At 40.5% G+C, this 26,782-nt stretch overlaps 1 protein-coding gene across 3 annotated transcripts in view; it reads left to right on the top strand.

The window, feature by feature from the left end:
- The window catches only part of Tbc1d4 (TBC1 domain family member 4), a 136,418-nt gene that overhangs the window by 31,177 nt on the left and 78,459 nt on the right, over positions 1-26,782 (top strand). The window contains exons 1-4 of one of the 3 annotated variants that reach the window (XM_029553710.1): positions 12,722-12,777; positions 18,616-19,197; positions 21,084-21,173; positions 25,405-25,509. In XM_029553710.1, coding sequence (XP_029409570.1) covers positions 18,661-19,197; positions 21,084-21,173; positions 25,405-25,509 — 732 coding nt within the window. In that variant the 5' untranslated portion in view covers positions 12,722-12,777; positions 18,616-18,660. Of the gene's footprint in view, positions 1-12,721; positions 12,778-18,615; positions 19,198-21,083; positions 21,174-25,404; positions 25,510-26,782 lie in introns of those variants that run through there. The other 2 variants (XM_029553714.1, XM_008848388.3) reach the window with 2 other exon arrangements.

The following is a 26,782-nucleotide window of genomic DNA, read 5'->3' as shown; positions in this document are numbered from 1 at the left end:
TATTTTTAGTTGGAGATGAGTTTTTATTCACTGTTCTGTTGCTTACCCCCAAAATGACTATCAAAATGATTATTCACCCTCATGAGTCTGTGTGTCACCAGCACAGGGAGGGTTGCCTGTGCTGTTTTTAAACACAGAGCCCCTGGGAGCAGAGGACACATTCTAGTTCCAAGCTGCTGAAGACAGGCTCCACCCAGCCGCCTTGCAGCAGCAGCCTACTCCTGGCTCTACAAAGGCCTGTCCCAAGGGGAGTTGTGGGTTGAGGAGAGTTTCAGACAGTAAGGAGGAAGATCAGTCCAGGTCTGAACTTGAACAAAGATTAATGCTGACAGCACAGTTATGAGACTGTCAGAATTGAGAAAGACAGCTAAGACACTTCAGGCCAGATCCAAACTCTGCAGGACAAAGGACATGCAAGGTGGGATGAACTTTACAAAATCACAGAGGGCAGAATTGGTCTTTGAGGAGTTGCTAGTCTTTTGTTTAAGAGTTTGGTAAATATCTTGGTAGAGAAGTGGATGAAACCCAGGGTTCTCACAGCAGGAGCAGGTCATCTCTTCCCCCCAAACTGGCCCTGATCAGGAATATCTGACTGCTTAGTCACCTCACCTACTAGCCTGCCAGCTTGCCAACCTGCCAGTCCATCCTTCCTACTCACTCTCAAGGTTCTCGTAATAATTCAACTGTAAACCTAAAAATTTACAGCCAATTTTGAAAGAGATGCATCCTACCTCAGGAAAGAATATGTCAATTGTGTTGTAATGATATGCTTCTTCTAAGTATGTTGTTATTAAATAAATCATTTTTAACAATTAAAAAAAAAGACTGCATTAAAGAGTCACAACTATAAAAAACAAATTAATTATTCTAATTTTATGTATATGAGCATATTGCCTGCATGTGTGTAAGTGCACCAGTGCACTGGTGTTGTGCAATGCTTGCAGAGGTCAGAAGAGGGCATTGGATTGCCTGGAACTGGAGTTAGGACAGTTGTTAGCTGCCATGTGGGTGCTGAGAGTGAAACCTGGGTCCTCTGTAAGAGTAGTGCTCTTAACCACTGAGCCATCTCTCCAGCCCCACATTAAAATTTTTGTAATTCAAGCTTTTGCAAGTTCTGACTGATTTTGATTTATTAGTGACATCATACTTGAATAGTAGTGGAGTGTGTGGCTGCCTTTGGTCTGCTCATCCATTTGGGGATAGACTTGTACTGCCTGTGGAATAGTACAGACTTATGTGCATTGCACAATTGTTGCAACTAGGCCTTCATGTTCCTGTTGACTTTCTGGGCCATTTTGAGAATTGCTGAGATAGTTTCTTCTATAAACAAATATGAGGTTAGTAGAGAATTGGAAAGAAAGTTCTATGTCAGCTTTTTCTTTTATAGTTTTGGATAATAAAATCTATAAAAAGCAGATAGTTACAGCTGTTACTCTTGCACAATTCCAGCTATGATAAACCTATTTCTTGGAGACAGTTTGTGGCATATTTGACATTTAGCTGTCTGTCTCACTCTCTTTTCTACTACAGTCTTTGAGATTTATTTAGCATCTGGCTGGGAGTTGGAGAACCTCACTGTGTTGCAGTGAAAGCATGAGGTTCCCACTGTGAATCAGACAGAAAAAAATAGGTTGTACATTGTACATACTATCTGAAGACACACACACACACACACACACACACACACACAGACTGTATACCTCTGATGAAAAAATGGAAAGCTATAGGCAATGACAGGTAGCCCTCAGTAAATCTTTGTGACAGGATGAATGCTACCTATGAATGGGATACTGTTCCCTGTGTCTAGCCTGTTGGAATGAATTATATCTATATTCCCCAAGCTAAAATGTAATTGTGAAATTTAAATTGTTACTTCAATTAATTGATTAACCATATTGTTTTGTGATTTCATCAGAACCATACACAGAAAGATGTATTGCAGTCTAGAATACTTTTTAAGAGGTTATTGTGGGTCATTGCCCTATTGCTGCCTCTGCAGAAATGTAGAAGTTGCTTTAAGTCCGTCAGACTAATGTATTCTTCCAGAGGTGACTATGGATGGAGCTTACTGGTGGCTATGGATGGTCTTACTGGTGGCTGTGTATATAGCTTATTGGAGACTGTGCTTGTGGCTTACTGGTGGCTGTGGATATAGCTTATTGGAGACTGTGCTTGTGGCTTATTGGTGGCTGTGGATATAGCTTATTGGAGACTGTGCTTGTAGCTTACTGGTGGCTATGGATATAGCTTATTGGAGACTGTGCTTGTAGCTTACTGGTGGCTGTGCATGTAGCTTGTAGTATCTAAGTGACCCTTTGAGTGACCATGGCTTTGGAACTATCCAATGGAGCTTGGTGGTTTTGAAGATAAGGACACCCTCTACCCCAGAATCATCAGTAGCCAGCAGTTCATCAGGGAGGGGTAGATCCCAATGAGCCTAATTTGGGAAGCTTTGAAAGAATCTAGCCCAATTTATTTCTACTTAGTATTCTTTTCTTTACCTTTGCCCCGATACTTTTCTTTTTAGCGCCATTACGTGTTTTAAAGAGTTTGGTTTCCGTCTGTTACCATCTTGTCATTGTTGAAGAGCACTGACTGATGCTTTCTCTCTAGTGTGTCTTTCACAATTATGACAAGAATACAAGTTGCTCATGATGCCTATCTTCCCTTCTTTGGAAATAGAATTTTAACTAGGTAACTTGTTGCCTGGAATCAGGACTGTAGTTCTTAAGTATTCTTATCATTAGAAGTTTCTCTTGATCTTGCCAATGGGGTATATTTATTGTGTATCATTTCCTGAAGAAACCTTTCCTAAGGGAGTGTCCATGGTATGTATGCAATCTTTATGAGTACATACACATATGTATATATGTATGTATGTATATGCAGGTAAGCATGTTTCTGTGCATACAAGGAGACCAGAAGTGGAAATTGGTCAGATGTCCACCTTCTATCATTTTCTGCCTTTTCATTTTAGGCAGAGTTTCTCCCTGACCTGGGGATCATGTCTTGGCTAGAGTAGAATCCAGAAAGCTCTAGTAATCATCATGTCTCTGACTGCCCCTTGGAGCTGTGGTTATGGGTGTTTGTAGTGACACCCAGCTCATTACGTGGTTGCTGGGATATGAACTCTGGTCTTCATGATTGTGGAGCAAGCACTCAAACTGCTGATCCATCTCTCCAATGCCCTCCCAACCCCCTCCAATTGTACTTTTATGTGAGAGGGACATCGACTCTCCTTTTTTTGTAATCAATTGCTGTTTTGGACTTTAGTCCTAATTGATGAATCTAATCCCAATGACTGGATTTCATAGGTTGTATGGAATATTAATGATTTCTTAACTGGTATATTAATGTGTATTCTCACAGACTGGTATACTGTGATTCTTAGGGAAGAGTGAAAACCATCACCCATACAAGGGAATCCTGGAGTGTCCCAGGTTTGAAGGAGATCAGGAGCTCTTCAGATACCTCTCCTGGGATGTCTTTCTCTTACATCTAGGGACTTGACTCCACAAAAACTCCCTCATTCCATTTTTAATTTTAATTCTCTTTTCTCCTTGGTTTCAGTTCATGTTACTGGAGACTAACTTTGTCCAGGAAAGGTATATGGTCACTTGTGGTACCCAGCTAGCTTCAGCATTTGGAGGCCTTGGAAAACAGCTGTGGGCCATTTTCTGTTGAGATAACATCAGGGAACAACTCAAGCTGACTTGGCGGGGACTATGTGGCTAGTATCCTTGTACCTGTTACCAAAGTGGTTTACTGCATGTCTGTATGGAACTGTACTGTGACGGTGGATATTGGATTGGGTAGGCTACAAGGATTGTCCACTGAAGCATTCTGTGAGGGTGGAGATTGGATATTATTAGACAGAGAAGTGCCTATCACAGCTAAGCCATTCACAGATGATTAACAACTAGAATCATCCTATTCTTGAAAGTAGTTCATGTGTAAAAATTAGAGCTCCTAGTTTACTTTAAGTTTGGTTTCTGACTTTGAAGTTGCTTAGATATATCTCTTGTTTGAAAATGTTGATGAATTCTGTCCACATTATCACACCACACAAGTTAGTTATTAGTAAACATTGAATAGATTTCCCTAATTTCTCTTATGTTAAGTCATGTTGATTATAATGCTAATACTGAAGCATTGGTGTAATCTTGGTGTAATCATTCACCCTCATGATGGTGCTACTTGGGAGTGTGGGGATATTCCTGTATTAAGGTTCTCTCTCTCTCTCTCTCTCTCTCTCTCTCTCTCTCTCTCTCGTATTGTGTATTGTGTGCATGCTTACCTGTGCAGATGCAGGTAGAGGCCAGACATTGATGCTGAGATGTCTTTCTCAATCACTTCTCTACATTATCTTTAAGACAAGGTCTCTTGCTGAACCTGGAGCTTGTTGTTTGGGCTACACAAGCTGGCCAGTGAACTTCTAGGATCCCTCCTGTCTCGGTCCCACAAGTGCTGGAAACACAGGCATGTACCACGATCCCTGGTAATGGGGATCTGAACTCAGGTCCTCATATAAGCACTTACCCACCTTGCCATCTCCCCAGCCCAAGGCTGCTACATTCTTAAAATATTTTAGTGTCATGAATTCAGTTTAAATTTCTAAAGAGTAAACAATTTCTAAAGAGTAAACAATTTAAAGCATTAAAATCGACAGTCAATTGTTTTATATTTATGAAATTTTGTAAGTAAAAGTATCTTCTTGAGGCCATTGATATATTGAGATATCAAAGTTTACTTGAAATCTTAATGAATCATGAACGAACAATTAATTGAAAGGCAAGAGTGTCATAGGATTGAGTTTTGTTGAATGGGAGAGGAGTTCTATCTAGACATCATATGGATAGAGTCCTATGTGAGCAGGACAAAGGTTCACTCTACTAAGTAGCTCTCAAGCAATGTGGCAGCATTCAGTGACCTCAGGGGCAGAGGCTTATTGCTTGTGGCAATATGTAATGTGTTTGTTAATCGAATTTCAGATATAACCCTGTGAAATACATAGAAGTATGCTCTTTCTACAAGACCCCGAAAGTCTCAAACTTTTTAGTTTTCTACTGAAGATAACAGGAGAAATCATGTCCTCTGAGCTATCTAAATTTTTATGTTTCCCTTGTGTCATTTTGCCAGACTGCACAAGAGAAAGGAACTGGATTTTGCAATTTTTAATGAACAGTGAAAAATACCTTTGATCTGCTGAGATGAGATCTGAAACTGTCTTTTCTGATAAGAACCTTCTCTAAGTGATTGATGTTCACTAAAGTTCCCAGATCTGAAGAAGTTTTGAGAGCTTAAAAGGCAGTCTTGCTGCAAGATACTATTAATTTTTCATTCACTGGAAACAGCTGTATCAGAGACACTCCATTATGACTCCTATTATTTCCAGGGTTGAAAGCTACTGTGAGGGTTGGAGACAGGACCATCTAGAAATCCAGTATGAAGGAGTGGCTATGGGGAGACCAACACTATTCTGTCACCCATGAAATATGCCAGTCCAGGTCAGAGATCAAGCATCTGGTTGCTGGCGGTTGCCCTTCCTTCCAGCCTATTTTTGGAGAGAGGCAATTGTATGTTTTCTTTTTATCCTTGGGTGACATGAAGTTAGGCGTTTTTTCTTTTTGGGAGAAGGGAGACATATGTTGCTTTTGCGATTAATGATAGTGTTTACAAGCAACTGAAACCTGAAAAAGGATCAAGAATGTTGAATATTACTTTTATTTACAACCTGAAAAGCCTCTTGTGGTGGTATAAATATCTTAAGCAATATGGAAGGCCAGGACAAAAATAGGTTTCTGAGAAATGTGTGGTGTTTGTGTTTCCTGATACTATTACAGCTTTATCTACTGATCTCAGCAGACTTGTGGTATCCATATCCCACTGGGCTTAGCCTTCACCCCTTTGCCCCAATTCCATTGCACAACCATGCCTTGCTCAAAGCTTTCTCTTCTTCTGAGTTCTGACATTTCAGAAGTTGGAACTTACGAACTGTCTTGTTTTAGTATTTTGTTGTGATGACTCTATATTTTCATATATCCTTATAAAAGATCAATATACATCTTTATGTCCTCCATTTAACAGATTAAATGTCATTAAGTCCTGATTTTACTATACTTTTTCAAAGTAACCTATTTTATTAACTTGCTAATTTTATTGTCATACTTGTTTAATTATTCAGATTTCTAGTTAGTTTACCTCCCATTGGTTAATTTTTATGAGCCTAAAATGAGAGCAATAGAAACAGTATTTTATAGACAGGCATTTTTCAGTATTAGGTCTTTTCACGGTTTATTTACTTAGACTAGTCCGTGTGAGAAAGCGACCTCTAGTGTTCACTAAAGTAAATACAGGTGTTATTAAACAGCACAAAGCACATACTGGGACTAATTTGTCCAGTAGAAAGTACCTGGCTGAATAAGTAGCTGTAGATTGTGTGACTGTTTTGTGTTGGGAGCAGGTATATGCAGCACTGATGAACCATGGCCCTCCTAGTGCCAACGTAAATGAACACCAGCACTGCAGTGTGTTTCTTAGTACTGTAGTCTATGTTACTGCAATTAAAAAATAGAAGATTGGGGCTGAAGAGATGGCTCAATGGTTAAGAGCACTGGCTGCTCTTGCAGAGGACCCGGGTTCCATTCCCAGCACCCACATGGCAGCTGACAACCATCTGTAACTCCAGTTCCAGGGTATCCGATACCTCCTTCTGATCTCCGCAGGCATTGCATGACATGAGTGCACCTACCTACATGCAGGCATTACATTCATACACATAAAATAAAAATAATAAATAAAAAAATTTTTTAAAGTAGAAGCTTAATTTTCTTGATTATATGTGTACAAAAAGTTTACTGTAATGCTTTGGTAACTTTGTTCCTCATTTGACTTGAAAATGACCTAATGTATATGCAGATTTGTTCCAGAATACATTTGTAAAGTATAATCTTCACTGTCAACTTGACTGGATTTGGAGTTACCTAGGAGACACACCTCTGAGCACGTCTGTGAGAGTGCTTCTAGAGTAGCTTAACTGAGAAGGGAACCCCCCACCCTGAATGTGGGTGTCAGCATCCCATAGACTGGGATCAAGGACTGAGTAAACACGAACAAAGGAGAAAGTAAACCGAGTACCAGCATTCATTTCTTTCTGTTTCTTATGGACTGCAGATGCAGTGTGACTAGCCACCTCATACCCCTGCCTCCATTTCCTTCCCTTCCTTGATAGACTACACCTGTTCAAACTATGGGCCCAAATAACTCTTCCTTCCTTTAGCTGCTTTTGACAGACAATATGTCATAGTAACAAAAAAGGTAGCGAACATAATATTCCTTATATTAGTACACCTCACACAGGCTAGCCCCCCGTCTCAGCTGAGGCTGGGAAATCGGTCCACCTATAGGATTTTGTTCAACAGTACAGATTTCTCTCTTTTGTTTTCCCTGATCCCTAAGTTATCCCTAAGATGCTGAGCTTTCTGGTGAAACCCTTGTAAATGCCTCTATGAGACCTCAGAAGGAGCAGCCTAAAGATTCCAAAAACAGCTGTGCCTCCTATAGTCCCATTGAATTAAATTTAATGTCTCATACTCAATACCCTGCTAAATCTTTCCTGTTCACAGCTCTGCTCGAGAGCATGCTTTCTGGTATACAGAGGAGAGTGAAGCAGTTGGAAGAATAAGCCTTCTAACTAACCCTCACCCCAATATCTGCCCCCACTAGCCCTTTTATAGTGTGCTTTTCCCATTCAGTGAACTTTTCCTGCCCCAGCTGTGTTGTCTCTTCCCTTTTACCTACTTCAGGTTCTTGTAATTCTGTCCTTTTTCTTTAGCTCACAGATTTGCACAGGACCATTGGGCATTCTTTATTGGAAGCCATCACTTTTCTTGTCTCTTTTGCCATAATAGTTTATCTCTTTCATTGCTCTATATTTAATTCTTGAAATTCTCTTTTGAACCTATTCCAGTAAGGATTTTGCTCTCAATTCCCATAAAACCTTTCTTGCCAAAACCACCTATGACATTGGCTTTTCCTTTATTCCTCTGCTCAGGTGGTTTATCCCTGGCTCTTACTGTGTTTTCCTTGTTTGTATCTCTTCACCTTCCCCACTGTCAGTACTTTGAGGCACAGTGCTGGGCCCTGGGGATATATTTCTCTGTGTGCCTCATTTACCATGAGTCTGTATCTTTTCTTCTGTCATCTACATAAAGTCTAATGTTTTTCTTTTTAACTTGGAAGGGGAATGTACGTACCACCTTGTGTGATTGGAGGGCAGAGGACAGACTCAAGTGTGGGGTCTTCATCTTCTATCTTTTTGAGATAGGATCCTTTTTTGCTGCTGAGCCTGCCAGCTTGGCTGCTCTGGGACTTTCTGGATTCTTCTGTCTCTACCTCCCATCTCACTGTAGGAGCATAGGGATTATAGATGTGCACGTCCCTGGCTGACTTTAGCTGGGCTCTGTGGATCTAAACTCAGGTCCTCATGCTTGCACAGCAAGTACTTTATCCACTAAGCCACCTCCCTAGCCCCTACACAAGGTCTCTTGATGAAATCATTGAATCTTATAGCTTTAAAAGCCATTTATATGCTAATAGCTTCCGGTTTTCTGTCTTAGCCCTGATCTCCACTTTGAGCTCCAGACATAGATTCAGCTGCCTGCTGACATCGCCCTTTGGATGTCTATGAGCTTCTCAAAATTTATGAGGCAAAGGAAGCTCCTGATTGCTTAAACTGCCTCTCCCACCTCCCTGACCCCATGCACCGCAGCTTTTCCTCTCTGATTCCTCTGCCTCCAAAACATGAAGTTGTCCTGCTCTTTCCTGTACCCAGATCAGAGCCATCAACAGATCACACTGTCTGTACCTTTAAAATTATGTCCAGAATTGCCTGGAGATATGGCTCAGCGGTTAAGAGCACCTCTTGCAGAGGACCCGGATAAGATTCCCAGTACCCACATGGCTTCCAACAACCATGTGTAAATCCAGTTCCAGGGGACCTGATGCCCTTTCTGACCTCCACGGGCATTGCATGACACGGGTGCACACATACATGCAGGCAATATATTCGTACACATAAAAAAATGAAAAACAAATGATGTCCAGAAGCAGGCTGCTGTGCCACCTCCCTGGTGGTTGCTTCCGTGTGAGTCATTGGCCGTTCCTCCCGGATCAGCGTAGTTGCCTATTTTCTATGCAGAAGCCAAAGGCGTCCTTTGAAAATATAACCTACGTCATGTCATATCTCTACTTGGCACCCTTCTAGTGTCTTTCTGTCACAGTAAGGATAAAAGCTAAAGTCCTTCAAGGCCCTGCGTGATGCCAATCTCCCATGTTCCCACAACTGCCTTCATTTGTAATCCCTGCTCACTCACTATGCCAGCCACACTGACTCCCTGCAGTTTCCTGTGAACACTCAGGGCAAATTCTTGGGTTAGACTTGATGTTCTGTCTGCCTGGAATGTGCCTCCCCCAGATATCTGTAGGGCTAAGGTCTTTGCTGGCCTTGAATTTTTCTCTGATAATCTTACAGAGAGTTTTTTCTGTAAAACTCTCATGCTTCTTACACAGATTTTCTTTCCTTATAACTTTTTTTCCATTCTTTCTTTGTTATTTTTCTCCTTGAAAAATCTCACCCTGAAACCCTTGATAGTTACTTACTTTGCTTGCTATTTTTCTCTCCCATCTCTCTTACCTCCTCTATTTCATGAAGGCCAGGGCTTTCATGTTGCCACAGCCTTTTACTTCTTGCATTCTGATTTCTTTCATTTTCTTATAGAGCACGAAACAGAATTAGATTTTAGATTTAATCAAACTTTGTGTTGAATCATTTTACTGTCCCAGCATTTTCAGGCACATTTGCACACTTAATTCCATTTCCCAACTTACCTCTGAGATGAGCATTGTGATTTCCAGTTTGCAAATGGAAAACGTAGCCTCTTCTGTCAATGACAGTAGGTCGATGACAGTAGGTATTGGAGTGGGGCTCTTGGTTGAGGATTCCAGTTCATGCTGTATGCTCTTCTGCTATGCCAGGCAATGGGTTACATCCCTTTAAAGACAATGATTTTGTTTGTGACAAGGAATATGAAAAATTACTCTCTTTGCCTACTCCTTTCTAGTCTAACTTCTTACCACCTTCCCCACCTCCTATATCTAGCCTCTAGCACTGAACTCAACCACTTTTGAGGAGATTCTGGTCTTTTAATCAAATCACATGACTCCCCAGAATTTTCCTTTGAGTCACTCTTGGGTATTATGTATTTGATCCCTTGCAGTTTGGAAAGTGTCATAGGATAAGAAAATACAGTGGGGGGCTGCAGAGATGGTTCTATGGTTAAGAGCTCCTGCTGCTCTTGCAGAGAACCTGAGTTTGATTCTCAGCATCCACATCAGATGATTTAGAGCCATCTGTAAGTCCAGCTTCAGGGTATATGATTTCCTTTTCTGGCCTCTGAGGGCACCTGCACACACACACACACACACACACACACACACAAATACACACGCAGAAGATACAGCTGTATCTTTCACAGAAGGAACTTGTGCTATGAACAGTATATGCAGGAGAGCTTGACAGAAAGGATAAAGAACTCTGCCTTTGTGCTAATACAGAAGATGTGAGAGAAAAGCTGAGCCCTAACTGGGTCTGGAGCAAAGTAGCTGAGGGCTGCCTGGGCCCAGAGGAAACCGTTCTGGCTCATAACCCAGGGATCCAAAACAAAGCCACTCATAGGAATTTGTTTCAGTCACAGAGATACTGCATTCTGCTTTCTTTGGCCCCAATAGTCTCTTCTAATCTCATTATTTTCTTCCTTATTGGTTTAACTTTTGATGGAAAAGTTTATTTCCACATCTTTGAAACAAGATAGGGTAGGGCAGTGATTTCTTTTTTTTTAATAGTTAATTTTTAAACAAATATTTTGTTATTTTTATTTTATGTGTATGTGTGTATTTTCTGCATGTAGGTAAGTACACCTGTGTTGTGCAATACCCACAGAGGACAGAAGAGGCTGTCAGATCCCCTGGAATTGGAATTACAGACAGTCGTTAGATGCCATGTGGGTGCTGGGATTCGAACCCAGGTCTTCTTCAAGAACAATCAGTGTTCTTAATGGCTGAGCCATCTCTCCGGCCCCCAAAAGTTTGTTTCCACATCTATGAAACAAGATAGGGTAGGGCAGTGATTTCTTAAGGGCACCTACTTTTAAATCATTGATTTTTGAAGTCACAGTATTAGTCTAGTCTATTTTAAGTCTAGACCCAATCAAAATTAAACTTCATCTTATTGTAGAACATTTCATATGAAGTAATAACTTAAGATTTTAAGTCAAATACAAAGAATATCTGAAGCGCTGCTGGGAAAAAGTTAAAATGAAGCCGTGTGGAGGTACATGCCTGTAATCCCAGTTACTTGGGAGGCTGAGGTGAAAGATCCCTTGAGCCCAGGAGTTCAAGACCAGCCTAGGCAGCACGATGAAATAACAGCTAAAAAAATTTAAATGAAGTTTTCAGAAAGCCTCACTTCAAATGATAGTGTGGATTGGGTGTTCTGCCAAGGCTAAGAATGGGGTAATGTTTCCCTAATAAAAATTAACTCTTTCGTGGTGTGTATATACTTCCATATCTGCCATTATTTCATGATGAGGTTTTTTTTTTTTTTAAAGCCCAATAGACATGATAACATATTAAAAGGCCAAATCAGGCCTTTTTCAAGATACTCCATTGTACTGCATACTTTATTCTTCCAACATCTCATGATGCATAAACAGTCTATAATCTTCTTTCTTAAGCAGGGTAGAATTCCAAAGACCTACCTTCTCTTCCCCTAAAGGCATGCACTATTTGCAAGACATATTCCATATTCTTTCTATGTTGTGAGGCCAGTTTAAACTATTATTCCTAGGGAACAACTTTTTCAGCTTATTTAACATGTCCCATGATATTTCCCCTCAACTTTTGTATTTTTTCCATTATTTAAATCCTGCTGTCCCCACTTAGAGCTATTAGAAAAAGACTGATAAAGAAACAATCAGTAGGATCATACCAACTGTAAACCATGGACTAATTTACTCTCGTTAAAAATATGCTATTTTAGGGGCTGGAGAGATGGCTCAGCAGTTAAGAACACTTGACTGTTCTTGCAGAAGACCTGAATTCGAATCCCAGCACCCGTATGGCAGCTAACAACTGTCCGTAACTCCAGTTCCAGAGTATCCGACAACCTCTCTGTCCTCCGTGGGCATTGCGTGACGGGTGCACTTACCTCCATGCAGGCAATACACACATACACATAAAATAAAAATAATAAATAAAATTTAAAAATATGTTGTTTAGGAGGCTTAGTTGGACATTCATATTTGCATCCATTTAAAACATTATTGTAGTCCATTTGAACCCTGTGAGGAAAAGGCTCATTCTATAGATTAATCTTCTTTTATCTGCATGATTAGTAAATGTTGGACACATGATTAAGGAGCAAAGGAAAGGCAGTAGTTATAAAAAATAAAGCGTTTCTGCTTTTAAAAAGCTGAAGCCTTTGCTTCTTCATCCTGAACAATCTGTATGCTTCCTGATTGCAGACTCAGGAAATACTTAACTTTTGAAGCAGTAACGGTTGGGAAGTCTTATAATTGGCTGCATAGTGATAGTGTGGACTTAAACAAGAGTGAAACTTAGGTGCAGCCGAGATGGAGGGAAGGCTGAGGGGCCCTCAGTCTGGCATATTCAGTGCTCTCGGCAGAAGATGCCAATGTTCAGCTGGTTTCCTGATCAAAGGTATCTTTCCCTTGTGCTTTTTGCTCTCCAGAGTTTTCTGCAAGGTTTTCTGAAGCCTTTAAACATGTCTGTGGTGGTTATAGAACTCATTTCCTTTTATTTTGAATTGAGCAAAAATGTAGTTTTAAAGGTACTAATATTTTTTAGTAAGTTAAATAATTATTATGATTCATTGATGAGAAATAGCAGCCTTGCATCAAGGGAGCTAACGTTTTTTTTTTTTTTTTTTTTTTTTTTTTTTTTTTTTTTGTCCAGCGTGTGGATTACTTTCATGTCTGAGTTTTGGCACTTGAATCTAAGTTATTTTATTGAGGTCCCTGGAGGTGTAACGACATAATATTAGCTAAAGGTGGCACTGTGCTTTTGCTAAATGTCATGAGACATTTGATAAAGTCGTGTTCATTGTATCATTTGTTAAATTGATTCTTATGCACTACTGGAAATGAATAATTCTAGTTTAATGATAAAGATGGTTTTCCTTCTCCTGCATTATGTTGACATCGATCCAGAACTGAAGTTTCAGATTTTGGATGTCTAAATGAGCTCTTTTTGACCATCTGTTCACCTTTCATTTTGCTCTTGAGACAACTCTACTTTGCAGAGGTGAAACACCACTTCCCAAATGTTACTAAGCCAAACATTAGCAGATCTGGGCATGGGATATAAACCTCCTAGTGCTGAGTTGACTGGCATCTTTTCCAGTGTTGTTTCTGTTAGAGATTAAATGGTGCCAGAGAATAAAAAGTGCCTTAAATTGACTGTAAATCTGATTCAGGCTGTGTGGGCTACAGGCAGAGTTTGAGCAGTGGAGATGCTTGTAGTTAGAATACAAGTTACTGAAATGCATAGCTGGAGTGTGTACTATGATGTTCCATAGCACTGGGGGTGCAGCAGCATTGGAGCCCTTCTGAAAACACACAGGCACTTCCTGCTTTTGGTGAGCAATGAGAGAGGGGAGTGAGCAGCTATGGTTCCTCATCTCTGAGGGGACCAGGTCCCTGACTATCAGGACGCGGACACACACACACACACACACACACACACACACACACACACACACGCACAGAGAGAGAGAGAGAGAGAGAGAGAGAGAGAGAGAGAGAGCGAGAGAGAGAGCTCTATTTTTCCCCAACAGCATTCATTCGAGTTCTTCTGCACACAAGTTTTTCCCGGTGGTCAAAGGGAATCCACAAATCACCTCAACTTAGATTTTCTCACTTAACGGCTTACAGTATCGTGGTATGAGAGATGTTGCAGAGACATAACGCGTACAGAAAGGACTCAAATTTATTTAGCAATATTTATAACCATACAGATAAATATGGCACTTAGCCCTGTGTTGTGGAAGAACACTGTTAATTCTACCAAACCAAGTATGTGCCCTATGTTACCAGTACTAGATATTTTATTTCTATTACAATGTTTCTGATAGATCCCATTAGCAAAAGGCTAAAAATAACATTTTTTTTGTGTGTGTGGTTCTCCGATAATTCATTTCCCTACTATGGATACTTTCCTGTCTTCACAATAATGATAATGATAAGACTTTCCCTTTCTGTTGTGGGATATGTGTATAGGCAGGGCTATGGGACCCTAAATTTTATATGTGTCTTTCATATAAGGAGGAGCAGAAACAGAGCTGAATCTCATTTTCATGGCAGCTTTGTGGTTAGAGTCCATTGCCCAGACCATTGAAGCTGTGGTGACATAGTCTGGGAGACGATTTTAGAGGAACTGGAACCAACTTTATAAGGTAAACACATCCAATTTCTGGAAGGTTAAATTACCTTCTCAGTTCAGAATTCAGGATGAGAAGCTTTGTTTATGTGAATTGGGTCATATACTGAATTTCAGGTAATAATCCTTTACTGTGGTCACAGAGAAGATTCCTAGGGACTGGAAGTTCAGCCATGGGTCAGGCTTTCACTTAAGAGGTCTCCATGTAGCAGTAAGAAAGACGGTCAGAGAAATAACTCAGAGGACTGGGCATAAGCAAAACTGATCTCACTTGCAGAAGACAACTCTAAAGGTGCTCTCACATTTTTTAAAGAGTAGAAATAGGATTAAAAAATTTATTTATTATTTTTATTTTATGTGTATGTGTGTATTGCCTGTAGGTAAGTGCACCCGTGTAGTGCAGTGCCCGCAGAGGTCAGAAGAAGCTGTTGGATCCCCTGGGACTGGAGTTACAGATAGTTGTTGGCTGCCATGTGGGTGCTGGGATTCGAACCTGGGTCTTCTGCAAGAACAACCAATGTTCTTAACCACTGAGCCATCTCTCCAGCCCCATGATGGTTGTGGTGGTGTACACCGGTAGGATTTGCTGAAGGAGGAGGCAGAGGCAGGAGGATCTGGAGTTCAAGGCCAGCCTGGGCTATGCATTTTAGGGCTGGCGGGATAGCTCGGCTGCTAAAGGCTCAGGCTAACAACCAAAAAGAAATAGGATTTTAAAAATATACACAAGTTAAATATATTCCTACAGGGGCTGGAGAGATGGCCCAGGGTTAAAAGCACTTGCTGCTCTTGCAAAGGAGCCCAGTTCAGTCCCTAGCACCTACATGAAAATTAATAATTGCCTATAACTACAATTTCAGGGAATCTGAGGCCCTTTTCTGGCCTCTGTGGGCACCAGGCACACACACTGTACACATATAGGCATTCACACATACACATAAAATTTAAAAAATTACAACAGATGTTTCTGATTTTGTACTCTTTAGTATCTTGGGAGCTTTAGGGATATTTGGGTTGATAATGAGATGAAGAGTCTTTAATGGAACAGAGTGGATGAGGAAGAAGAGATAATTTTCCTAAGGTTTTGTGCAACCCACTGAAATAATTGTACTTTGTGGTAGGGTTGGATGTCAGCTAGCTCACTCTCTGACACTGTGTCCTCTTCAAGTAGGGAAATCATGTATTAAGGGAAGAAGAAGATGACCCAGGGTTAAGACTGTGAGTCACATGCTAGCACAGACACCTACCTGACTGTGTCCCTGAGACCTGTCAGAAGTTCAGGGTGAGGCACTGAAACTGCAGTGTGAGGACTTTGCCCTTTCGCAGACAATAATCAAGCTAATCTGCTGAAACTCTTAAAGATTTAAAACCATGAATGCCGTAGCAGCCTATCCTAAATAACCATGTGTAGGAGAAGAAGTCCTGGTTTTGATATTGGTGCTAGAGGATGTAAGGACATGATTTACATGTCAAAATAGGAAGTAACCCTGAACATAAGAGGTTTCCCTTTGATAAAATAACTGAAAATTTGTGAGGCTAATACATATATTGAAAATCTACTATGATCCAGGAATATAGGAGGAAAACAAGTGGAAGAAAAAAAAAAGAAGTCATTGTCATAGAACATATATTTTGTCTTACAGAATAAATTATCAAGAATGTTGAAAGTGTTGGGCAGTAGGGGAGTACTAAAGCAGGGGAAATACTGGAGGAAGGCTGATTGTGTTCATGTGTGCACTAAGGTGGTAGACTCTTAGAGGCACTGTCTCCCAAGCTGACATTAGAACATGGATTTAGATAAGACATGAGGAGTGAGTTTAGTGGCTATGTGGGGTATGAGTGTGGACTTAGACCTTCAGGCAGGAATGTGCCTTGTGTGTTAAGGAACTAGCAGGGAGGCCACTGTCCTTGGAGTGGGGAAGGAAATACAGTTGGGGATACAGAGGAAATTGGTAAGGATGGGCAGATGAACCATCTTACCACAGGAAGGCTGTGCATCTGAAGCACAGACTTAATCTGTGTATCTCATATGTGGCTGATGTGAAAATTCCTTTCCAACAACAAAAGTAAGATTCCACCAAAGCATACTCTTGTGCTTACTCACAGAGCCCCATCTTAGGGCTAGTTGGGTGAGGGGTTACTGGCTGGAGTGTGGATGACCCAAAAGCGGCCATGCTGGAAAGTCTTCACCCAGCACGGATGATGGCTTCCTCATAGTTTTATAGGTGGGATCCTCCAACGCCTTCAGTCTACAGCTACATACTGTAGCACCCCCTCAGGCCCTATACCCCTGGAGGACACATGCAGTAGGGGCAGAATTGCCTGCAGACTGATGTCTGGGAGGAGTGGCTGGAATCTCAGATGAGGGTCCAATGATCCTCCCCACACCCCCCTTCTATGAAGGAATGTCAGCAGTCAATGGGCCCTATTTTGATAGACTCTTGAAAGCAGTCACAGCTGATCTGATGAAGCTAGCTGTTTCGCTGGGGGCTGGGGATGTTTTTTAACAGTGACTGACAAGGGTGTTTATAGGACATTGGAAGGAGTCTATCTTTTATGCTTTCAAAATGGGGGGTTAGCCAAGGGTTTGCAAGTGAGTGATGTGGGCAGGTGGGATTTTTTCCTTTCTTCTTAGGCTCTCTAATGGTGACTGGCATGTGATTCTGCCAGATCAACAGGTGAAGGCACATACATTTTGTTTTGTTTAGAAATATTTACATTTATGTGAGAAGACATGAGAAAAATGCAGGCACAAAGAACAGTTAAGGAAAATATTTATATACTAGGCTAGACCAAAAATATTAAGTTGTAAAACTGAGATGAAGCAGCAGGGTTTGAGCTAGGGAGGGTAACTGTAAAGAGTGGGAAGATAGGGCTAGTTTCATAGTTGGTGTGCCAGGTTTCTCCTGGCCTTGATGACGCTCTCTGGTGCTAAAAATGCCTTCCTTCCTCCTGGTTCATCGTGGCTTCTATTTGTGTGGGAGTCATCTCCTTCCTTCAGGCCAAAAAGGAAGTACAGATGCCCTCCTTACATCTTCTTTTATTGGAGTTTCTTTAGCTCAAAATAATCAATATGCCAAAGTGGCATATTTGGGGAAGTCATAGTTTGGTTCCCTGAAACCTGAAGTTTAAGAAGGGTCATTTTGTTTTTTTGACAGTATGTTGATGGGAAAAGGGGGATTCAGTTGAAAAGCTATTGCAGGAAGCCAAGTAAGAGCTGATGAATGGCATCGCCCTGTACACATGTGCTGTTTTCTTTCTCCCTCTGGGCTGATGAGTATTTGGGTTACTTACAGTGTTTTGGTATTGTGATCAAAGTTACTATGAATATTTCGGTACAAGCTTTTGTGTGGACATGTTTTTTCCTCTTTTAGACAAATCTCTAGGAGTGTAATAGCTGGTTCGTGAGTAGGTATCCACTTAGTGCCTAAGAAACTAACAGCTCTCTAAAGCCCAGTGTCCTTTTACATTCCTGCATAATCTGTTTGAGAATTCAGCCACTTCTTATCCCTGTGGCCCTTTGGACATTGGCCATTCCAGAGGTTTTCACTGTTATCTGGTTGTGATTTTAGTTTGCTAGTGCTGATGAGGGTGTCTGACTTTAATCCCTTCATTCATAGCTTATTTTATCCTTGTTGTTCAACTTTAGTTTCTTTCAACAGATGTCCATTAAAACTTTTACATGTAGTCAAAAATATAATTTATTAAAAGTTCAGTGACCTAGTCTCATGTTTTGATTTGGGCAAACTAGTACTTTTGTTGTTGGTGCTGTTGTTTCTGAGGTAGTGGCTAACTCAGTAGCTCAGGCTAGCCTTAAGTCATAGAAATCCTCCTGCCCCAGCCTCTCAAGTGTTGGGATTACAGGTGTGAACCACCACATCTGACTGACACTAGTGTATTTAAATAGGACACTGCACTACTGCTCTTAAATTTCAATTTGAGTAAGTTTGCATTAAATTTCAATTTTACCTTGAAGCAGTTTATGTGACAATGTAACTTTACTCTCTCTCTTGAGTAGGGTTTCTTACAGCCTGCATTCCTTGTTCAGGATGAAACTCTATTCCGCGTGCTCCCACTGAAAGGAAGACTTTACTTTTCCCCCAGGTTCCGGATGTGATCAGTAGCATCAGACAATTATCCAAGGCTGCCATGAAGGAGGATGCAAAACCCAGCAAAGATACAGAGGACGCCTTCTACAACTCTCAGAAGTTCGAAGTTCTGTACTGTGGGAGGGTGACGGTGACCCACAAGAAGGCACCATCCAGTCTCATTGATGACTGCATGGAGAAATTCAGCCTGCATGAGCAGCAGCGCCTGAAGCTGCAGGGCGAGCGGGGTGACCCCAGGGAAGAGCTGGGTGTCTTGGAGGCCGAGTCGCCTGGGTCCCCTGAGTACAGCCTGCCGGAGGAGGTGGAGGGTGCAGTCAACAACCATCGCACCCTGCCTGCCCTGGCCAGCCAGCCGGCACTGGCCGGCTCTAGGGTTTGCTTCCCAGAGCGGATTTTGGAAGATTGTGGCTTTGATGAACAGCAGGAGTTCCGGGCTCGATGCAGCAGCGTCACCGGAGTCCTGCAAAAGAAGGTTCATGAAAACAGCCAGAAACCACAGCCCAGAAGGAGGCACGCGAGTGCGCCCAGCCATGTACAGCCCTCAGATTCTGAGAAGAACAGGACCATGCTCTTCCAGGTAGGACCATGCTTTTCTGAGTAGGCCGGCAGAGTGCTTTTGGCCTGCAGCTTGGTGGGTTGAACAGCGGGCTGGTGGTTTTGTGTGTGTGTGTGTGTGTGTGTGTGTGTGTGTGTGTGTGTGTGTGTGTGTGTGTCTGCCTGCCTGTCTGTCTGTCTGTCTGTCTGTCTGGCGATATGTGGAGACAGGTGGACAGTTTTGGGTGTTTTTCTTCAGGCATCATTCATTTTGTGCTTTATTTTGAGACAGGTTCTCCTACTGGCCTGGAAGTAACTCTCTCTCTCTCTGTCTCTGTCTCAGCGTCTCTGTCTCTGTCTCTGTCTCTCTCTTTCTCTGTCTCTCTGTCTCAGCGTCTCTGTCTCGAGAGCTCTGTCTCTCTGTCTCTCTGTCTCTCTCTCTCTCTCTCTTTCTCTCTCTCTCTCTGTCACAAATCTGCATTTCCCTGCATGCGGTGGCCAGTGGACAATCCTGGGTGTCTTTCCTCAGGGACATTCATCCTATGTTTTATTTGAGACAAGGTTTCTTACTGGTCTGGAGCTCATGAAGTATGCTAGACTGGTCAGCCAGCAGAGCTCCAGGGATTCACCTGTCTTCCTCCCCAGAAGTGAGATTATAAACACTTGGCCACTCCCGCGTTTTGTTTTTTAAACTGGATTCTGGGGATCAAACCTAAGTTCCTCTTGCTTTTAGGGACTGAGCTATCTTCCCAGTAGTTCTGTCCTGGACCCTCTTCCTCCTTTTTCTGCTGACCCTAGTAGCCACAGTGAACAGTTCAACTTTGTGTTTCCCCCTTAAAAGCAGAAGCAGTGGGAGGAGAAAGAACCGAAGCATTATGGAAACCCAGAAGACAATTAGAATAGAATGCAAGGTTTCTCTCTACACCTGTGATGGATTATGTCAACTGTGAACCTAAGAATTTTATAGCCACTTTTGAAAGAGATGTATCTTTGCTCTGGAAATTGTTATTGAGTATGTTAAAGCTGTAATGAAATGCTTCTTCTAAATAAGAAAGAAAAAAGAATAGAAAAGCACTTTTAAATTGTGGTACATGGGGTTAGGAGGTTAGGGGTTGTTGGCAGGTTAGAGGGTTAGGTTAAAAAACAAAAAATAAATAATTGGTGTACAGGGTATAGAAAATGTCACATTCCACTTTAAAAAATTATTATATGACCTTGCCTTGGTGAAAGTCTTTAGTTCATCTTTGACTTGTATCATTTGTTTTTTCTTTAAGAAAAAAAAGAAATACTCTCCTTCATGTTGTTTTAAATAACCCCTGAGAAGAAATTGCACAGTGTACCTTGGTAACAGCCCCAGTGTGGAATGTTTGCTTTGTCAGTTCATGGTGGGGTGTGTGTGTGTGTCCCACTCTGGGCTGGTAGTTAGAGTGGTTCTGGTTTTTCCTAAGGTGTTGTGTAAACTCTTTTCTTTGGGCTCTCAGTTAATTCATAGTTAGTCCTAATCTTTGCTGTTAATTTTTTGAAATGGCCATTTATTTTCCAAAAATTTTACTTAGCCCAATTATACATATGTAATTTCATTGACTATTTCAGAGAACATTTGATTATAAGGTAAGTAAATAATTCATGATTTAAAGAATCATGATCTAAGGAAAGGTTACAAATTTTTGAAAATTATTTCTAAACTGAAAAAAAAATTTTTATTCTTTTATATTCTATAATTTGAGGCCAGCTTAATTTTGTGAGTTTTCAAGGGAGGAAAGAAATGTTGTGAGACAGCTGAACTTTAGTTGAATTATATGTTGGAACACATATGAAATGGGTTTATCTGGGACATAGCATTTGAATCTATGTTGTTGGATAGTTAATTGTCAGGAAGATGTGAGGTTCTTATGAATTGAAGTTAATTGGAATGCTTTTCTTTTTAAGGTTGGCCGCTTTGAGATTAACCTTATCAGCCCAGACACTAAATCAGTTGTGCTAGAAAAGAATTTTAAAGATATCTCCTCTTGTTCACAGGTATGTATCATGTGACATCGTAGCATTTGAGGAGATCAACTGTCATGTTTCTATAGTAACCACAAAATAACTGGGCTTACACTGTACTGTCATGTTGTACTACTTTAAAAAGTTTAAGTTTTTCTTTCCCTTCTTCCCTCCCTTCTTTCTTTCTCTGGGAAATGAACCCAGGACTTGCCTTGTACATGCTGAGCCTAAATTTAAGAAAAAAAATTTTTATATACAGAATTTGTCCCTATCAATTAACATTTGTACATGTTTCTAAGACAACACAGTCCTTTCCAGGACCTCCAGTGTCTGTCACTTTTCCTATTTTCGTCGGCTCATTCTCTTGATAGTGGTGTTCCATTGAATCCCTTCTGCTGGTGGGATTTTTGTGGTGGTGAGTTGCTTTGAAAACACCTCACTGGCGGTGCTCCTCAGAATCTTGGGCCATGGGTCTTGTGGGTTTAACTGAGTCGTGGTTATTCTCTATTTCATAGCAGGTGGTAGAAGGACTAGTTTCCAATGTTTGTTCGTGTCTTTTTGGGAATTTTATTCTTTTATTTTTAGATCACAAAATATGCATTTAAGTGACTTTGAAAATAATTGATAGATCCAAAAGTGTATAAACATAATATTAAACATAAACTGGTATCATAAGACCAGGGTAATATTTTAGAATATCTACCCAAAATTTTGAGCCATCTAAACATATAGTAAATATGGAAAGAAATTTTGAATTTGTCAAAAGAGAAGGAGTATTTAGTCAAAAGGGAGAAGGTTAAATATTCAGAGACACTTCTAAGGAATTGAGAATTAACCTTTTTTTTTTTTTTCCTCTGGCCTGGTGAACTGAAGTACCTTCAAGGAGCATGGTCGTTACAGGGTCCCTACATCTTGATGTTGAAAAATCATGTCTGTTGTGATTTCTTCTCTTTCTCTTTGAATTTTGGAGGTAGCTTACACTAGGTAGGACAGTCAAACATTCTTCTCTTTGATGACTGGACTTTTTGTACATCTTATGAGTTGTTTGCTTCAGTGTGAGATAGTATACTTTCACTTGTAATATTTTGTTTTAATATTTTTCCTATAATATAGACATGAAATTTTGCTGAGTGATAAACATTTTCTACTCTAGCAACTTAGAGAGTGTTAGCATTTGCATGAGGATATATTGCAAACTTTGAAATTCCTCTTTAAAGAGCACAGAAATTTGGTATAAAAAGATAATTTTACCTGGAACAGTATTTATTAAGTATTCTTGTAGTTATCTCTTCACTGGGAGGTTCCTGCGAGGTCTCAAGTTTTCTGAAGACTGGGACATTCTTTGATGGTCTGTGGGACTTTGGAATCTGCTGTACTGGTGTGGAGACTAACCCTTAGGTGATCAGTAAATGTAGACTGAATGAGCCCTTCTCTATACTGGGCCTTGGCCAGGTGCTGGAGAGAAAGTGATGTGTAAACCAGATATGTAGCTCATGTACTGCTGTGTACCAAGAGGCATCCTTTAACGCCATACCTCCTGTCCTCAACTTCCGTAAACTGCCCAGGAAGTATACTATCAATGCTCAGTATCCAAAAGAAAATAAGCATACGCAAAAACAGAGAAGATCCAGCCAAACCAAATATGAAGAAGTGGAAGTTCAAATATGATTTTTTTACCTTCTCTTTTATTTTTATTAAAGGCAAACTTTGAATTTTGATATTCTAGCTCAGAAAGAATCAGACAACATGTCATAAGGGAAATTGATGAGAAGACCTGGAATCAGAGTAGTGGTCAGGAGAGCCCCTTTCTTACTAGTGGCCTGCTCTCCTAGCCTCCTTGCAGAATGTGAGTGAATATGAGGGGACTGTGTTCAGAACAGGCCTGTTTTTGAGAATTTCACACTGACAAATATATCTTTCTTTAAAATCTTTGACTACTTTCTTGGCCAAAATGGGCTTCTTTCCTGGAAACATTGTCCCCATCTGAAGACCCACTGAGGCCCTAGAGTCCCGTTCCCCCCTCCTAGGTATTAAGCTAGTGAAAGGTAGTCTTTCATCTCTGGGTGGTGCCAGATGGAGTTCATTTTACCTCATGAACTGCAGCCTCACTCCTCCTTACCAACTTTTTTTTTTTTTTTAAACTAGCATTGATTTATTTTTTTCATGTTCATTGGATAGATTGAGCATCTTATTACAGGAAAGGATAGTGTCACTGTTGATCACTCTCAGAATCATCAAAGATATTTCTCAATTCTAGATCTCAAACATTCCTGACAGTAGGTCCCATTATGCTATTTTGCAATGAAAACATTAAGACTTACAGTTAGAAGTTAGCAGCTCAGTACAATATTTTATACCCAAATGGTAAGTAGAACCAAGATTTAAGTGCAAATCCAACTCCAAAGCCTATCTTGTTTCCCTTGAATTTAGGTGATTTCAGGGAAACTTTAATTTTTTTTTATCAATGTAGTTTTTCAACTAATTATGCTTGCTATTAAAGTAATGAGCTACTGCCTGCTTATTGGTATATATGTATTCACACTGAATTTAAAATGTATTTTTGTTTTAAAATTTTATTTTTTATTAGTGTATGTGCATAATATACATTGTACATGCTACAACACACATGTAAAGGTCAGAGAACAGCTCTGTGAAGTTGATTCTCTCCTTCCACTTTTTGTGGGTTCAGGGATTGAACTTAGGTTGCCAGGCTTGTGCAGCAAGTACCTTTATCCACAAAGCCATCTCACCCCAACCCCAACTGAATTTTCAAGTACAGCTGAAGTCTTTTAACTTAGAGCCAGGAAGTATAATGATTTGTGAATGTGGACACTGTACCTACAATAATTAAATAAATAAATACATACATCAGTCTTTTGATAGAGTAACTCTTTGAGTATCTCTAAATAGATAAATATTCCTGGCAACTGATTGCTGCTAGATAAGGAAGAGCTGATCTTCCTAAAACAAGGAACTCTAGCTAGGCTGACTAGATTCAGTGAATGGACAAGCACTGGAGAACGGCTGGGGGCGCCGACAACACAGTGGACAGTAACAGGGATTATAGAGTATATGGACTGGGGAGGGGAGCAGGGAGACTATGGGAGGGTGCCATTTGGGATGTAGGTATATAGATGAATAAGATTGTTTGGGATGTTCTGTATGAAATACACACACAAAATTAACAAATAAAAAAATGAGTTATATTTGAGAAAGCATAAAATTTTGCTTCATGTTAATTAGTAGAGGTGAAACACATTACCATTGAAATCTACCTGATGACTTTATATCCATGCTCAGGTGCCAAGGATCTTAGAAAGAAACCCAACTGTGAGTAGTAATAATCAGATACATAGAGATTAGAGATGCATGCACAAACATCTAAGTGTTAGTAGCATTAAAAATGAGTTTTTCTGTATGAAACAGTATACTTTAAAATGAAATAGAAAATTTTAAAATTTTATTTTTTTTTATTTTATGTGTATGATGCCTGTAGGTAAGTGCACCCGTGTCAAGCAGTGTCCCCGGAGGTCAGAAAAGGCTGTCAGCTCCCCTGGGACTGGTGTTAGGGACAGTTGTTAGCTGCCATGTGGGTGCTGGGATTCGAACCTGGGTCTTCTGCAAGAACAACCAGTGTTCTTAACCCCTGAGCCATCTCTCCAGCCCCTGGAGATCTTTTTTAAAGGTTAAAACTTCTACTGTGAACCTAAAAATTTACAACCAATTTTGAAAGAGATGCATCTTTGCTCTGGAAATTGTTATTGAATATGTTAATGCTGTAATGAAATGCTTCCTCTAATCATGTGGTTATTAAATAAATAATTAAAAAAATAGATAAATATTCCAATAATTGTGATGCATTCTTTAGGGAATTTCATGGCATTTAAATATTGTCACTTTTACCTTTCCTGAGATTCTTAACTTCACACAAACAAGACAAGGTTTGTGGTGAATCATTGACTGCTGTGTTAGGACAATAAATTGAAAACTCATTACTAGCCAATACCTTGTTATTATTTTAAGAAATAGTAGATTATGCTCTCAACATTTTTTTAATCAGAAGCCCAAAGTCTGTGTGAATGTCTCCTGTTTTCTGCTGCATCAATCAGGCCATCCTGTGAGCTTGCTCTGATGCAAGTTCTCCTACATTGAGGTGTAGAACTTTGTAGAACTGGGAAAGTGTGAAAATGATGCCGATTTCCACATTGGTTTTAAGAGGACACATTCCCATAAATGTTGTTTGCACTTCTTTCCTGATGTCTAGGGAATAAAGCACATTGATCACTTTGGCTTTATCTGTCGGGAATCTGCAGAGCCTGGACTGAGCCAGTACATCTGTTATGTGTTCCAGTGTGCCAGCGAATCTCTGGTGAGTGGGGCTGGCATGGCCCGTGCCTCTGCCAATGCATCTGTCTAACAGAAGTCTGTTCTCTCGTGAACTCGGCCCTCAGTGAGGAAAGCAAAGGGCATCTAGAGGTCTGTTTTCACCCCTGAGGAATCCATACATGTAGAGCAACACAAAGGGATTAGCAAGCAGTTTTAAGCTTGGGTATTTTCTTGGGTTTAACAAATCTCATGGGGCTTTTAAAGGGGGAAGAAAAGACTACAGGAGAAAAGCTGTTATTTTTCCATTCCAAGATGATAAGAAAGGTTGCTGACCTGTTTTCTTTATTGCTACAACATCTTAGAGTACAAAAAACTTGATAAGAGACTAAAGAACTGTTTTGTTTTTTCTCTTTGTTTCATTACTACAACCTAATTTTTCAAAACACTTCATTTATTTCCTTTCTTTGGAATTTGCAAGTCAATTTTCTCCAACACTCCCCACTCCTCTCCATTTGAGGGAACTATGTAAGGCAGGCTTGAAAATGCATCTGGCTAAGAAATATGTTGATTCTTTCTGTTTTTCCTCAAAGTTTTTCTGATTTTTCCACCCATGCTGTTCCTCCGTCTGCCCTAACACAAACTTCAGTTGTGTACAGCACCATTCTTAGATACATTTATGCAAATAAATATTCTTTTATTTCTTTAATGTGTATGTGTACGTGTATGTTTCTGTGTGTACAAGGTCGTATCTGTGTTTGTATATGTGCACATATACCTGTTTGGTCATGTCTGCAGAGGCCAGAGGACAACCTTGAGTGTCACCCTCAAGAATGCTGTCCACCTCTTTTGAAACAGGGTCTCTCATTTGTCTAGAGCTCCCAATTAGGCTTGACTGGTTGTTCAGTGAGCCCCACGGAGCCCCCTGTCTCTGCCTCCCTGGCACTGGAATTACATGCATGTGCTACCATACCCAACATTTTCATGTGGGTTTGGGGGATTGAACTGAGGTCCTCGTGTTTGTGAGGTAAACACTTTATGAACTATCTCTTCAGGCCCCCATTTTCATAAACATATAATCCTCCCATTAGTATTTCTTCCAAGGAAACATGTACAACTCGGCCATGTATGAATATTCTAGGCAACACTGTGCTTGCTTCCTGGTGACTGTTACAATCCCGCTTTTTGATTCTCACCTTCCACATGAGAGATAGTTTGTACAAAGGCACTTTCTGACTCCTGTCTTCTGATTCTCCTGCTATTCTCTAGGGAATATAAAACCCCTGTCCCTAACCCAGTTTCTTATTTCAGAGACTTCC

Source organism: Nannospalax galili, unplaced genomic scaffold, assembly GCF_000622305.1.
Source record: "Nannospalax galili isolate Female #2095 unplaced genomic scaffold, S.galili_v1.0 scaffold552, whole genome shotgun sequence".
In the NCBI taxonomy this organism is placed as follows: domain Eukaryota; kingdom Metazoa; phylum Chordata; class Mammalia; order Rodentia; family Spalacidae; genus Nannospalax; species Nannospalax galili.
This window is presented reverse-complemented; position numbering and strand designations above follow the sequence as displayed.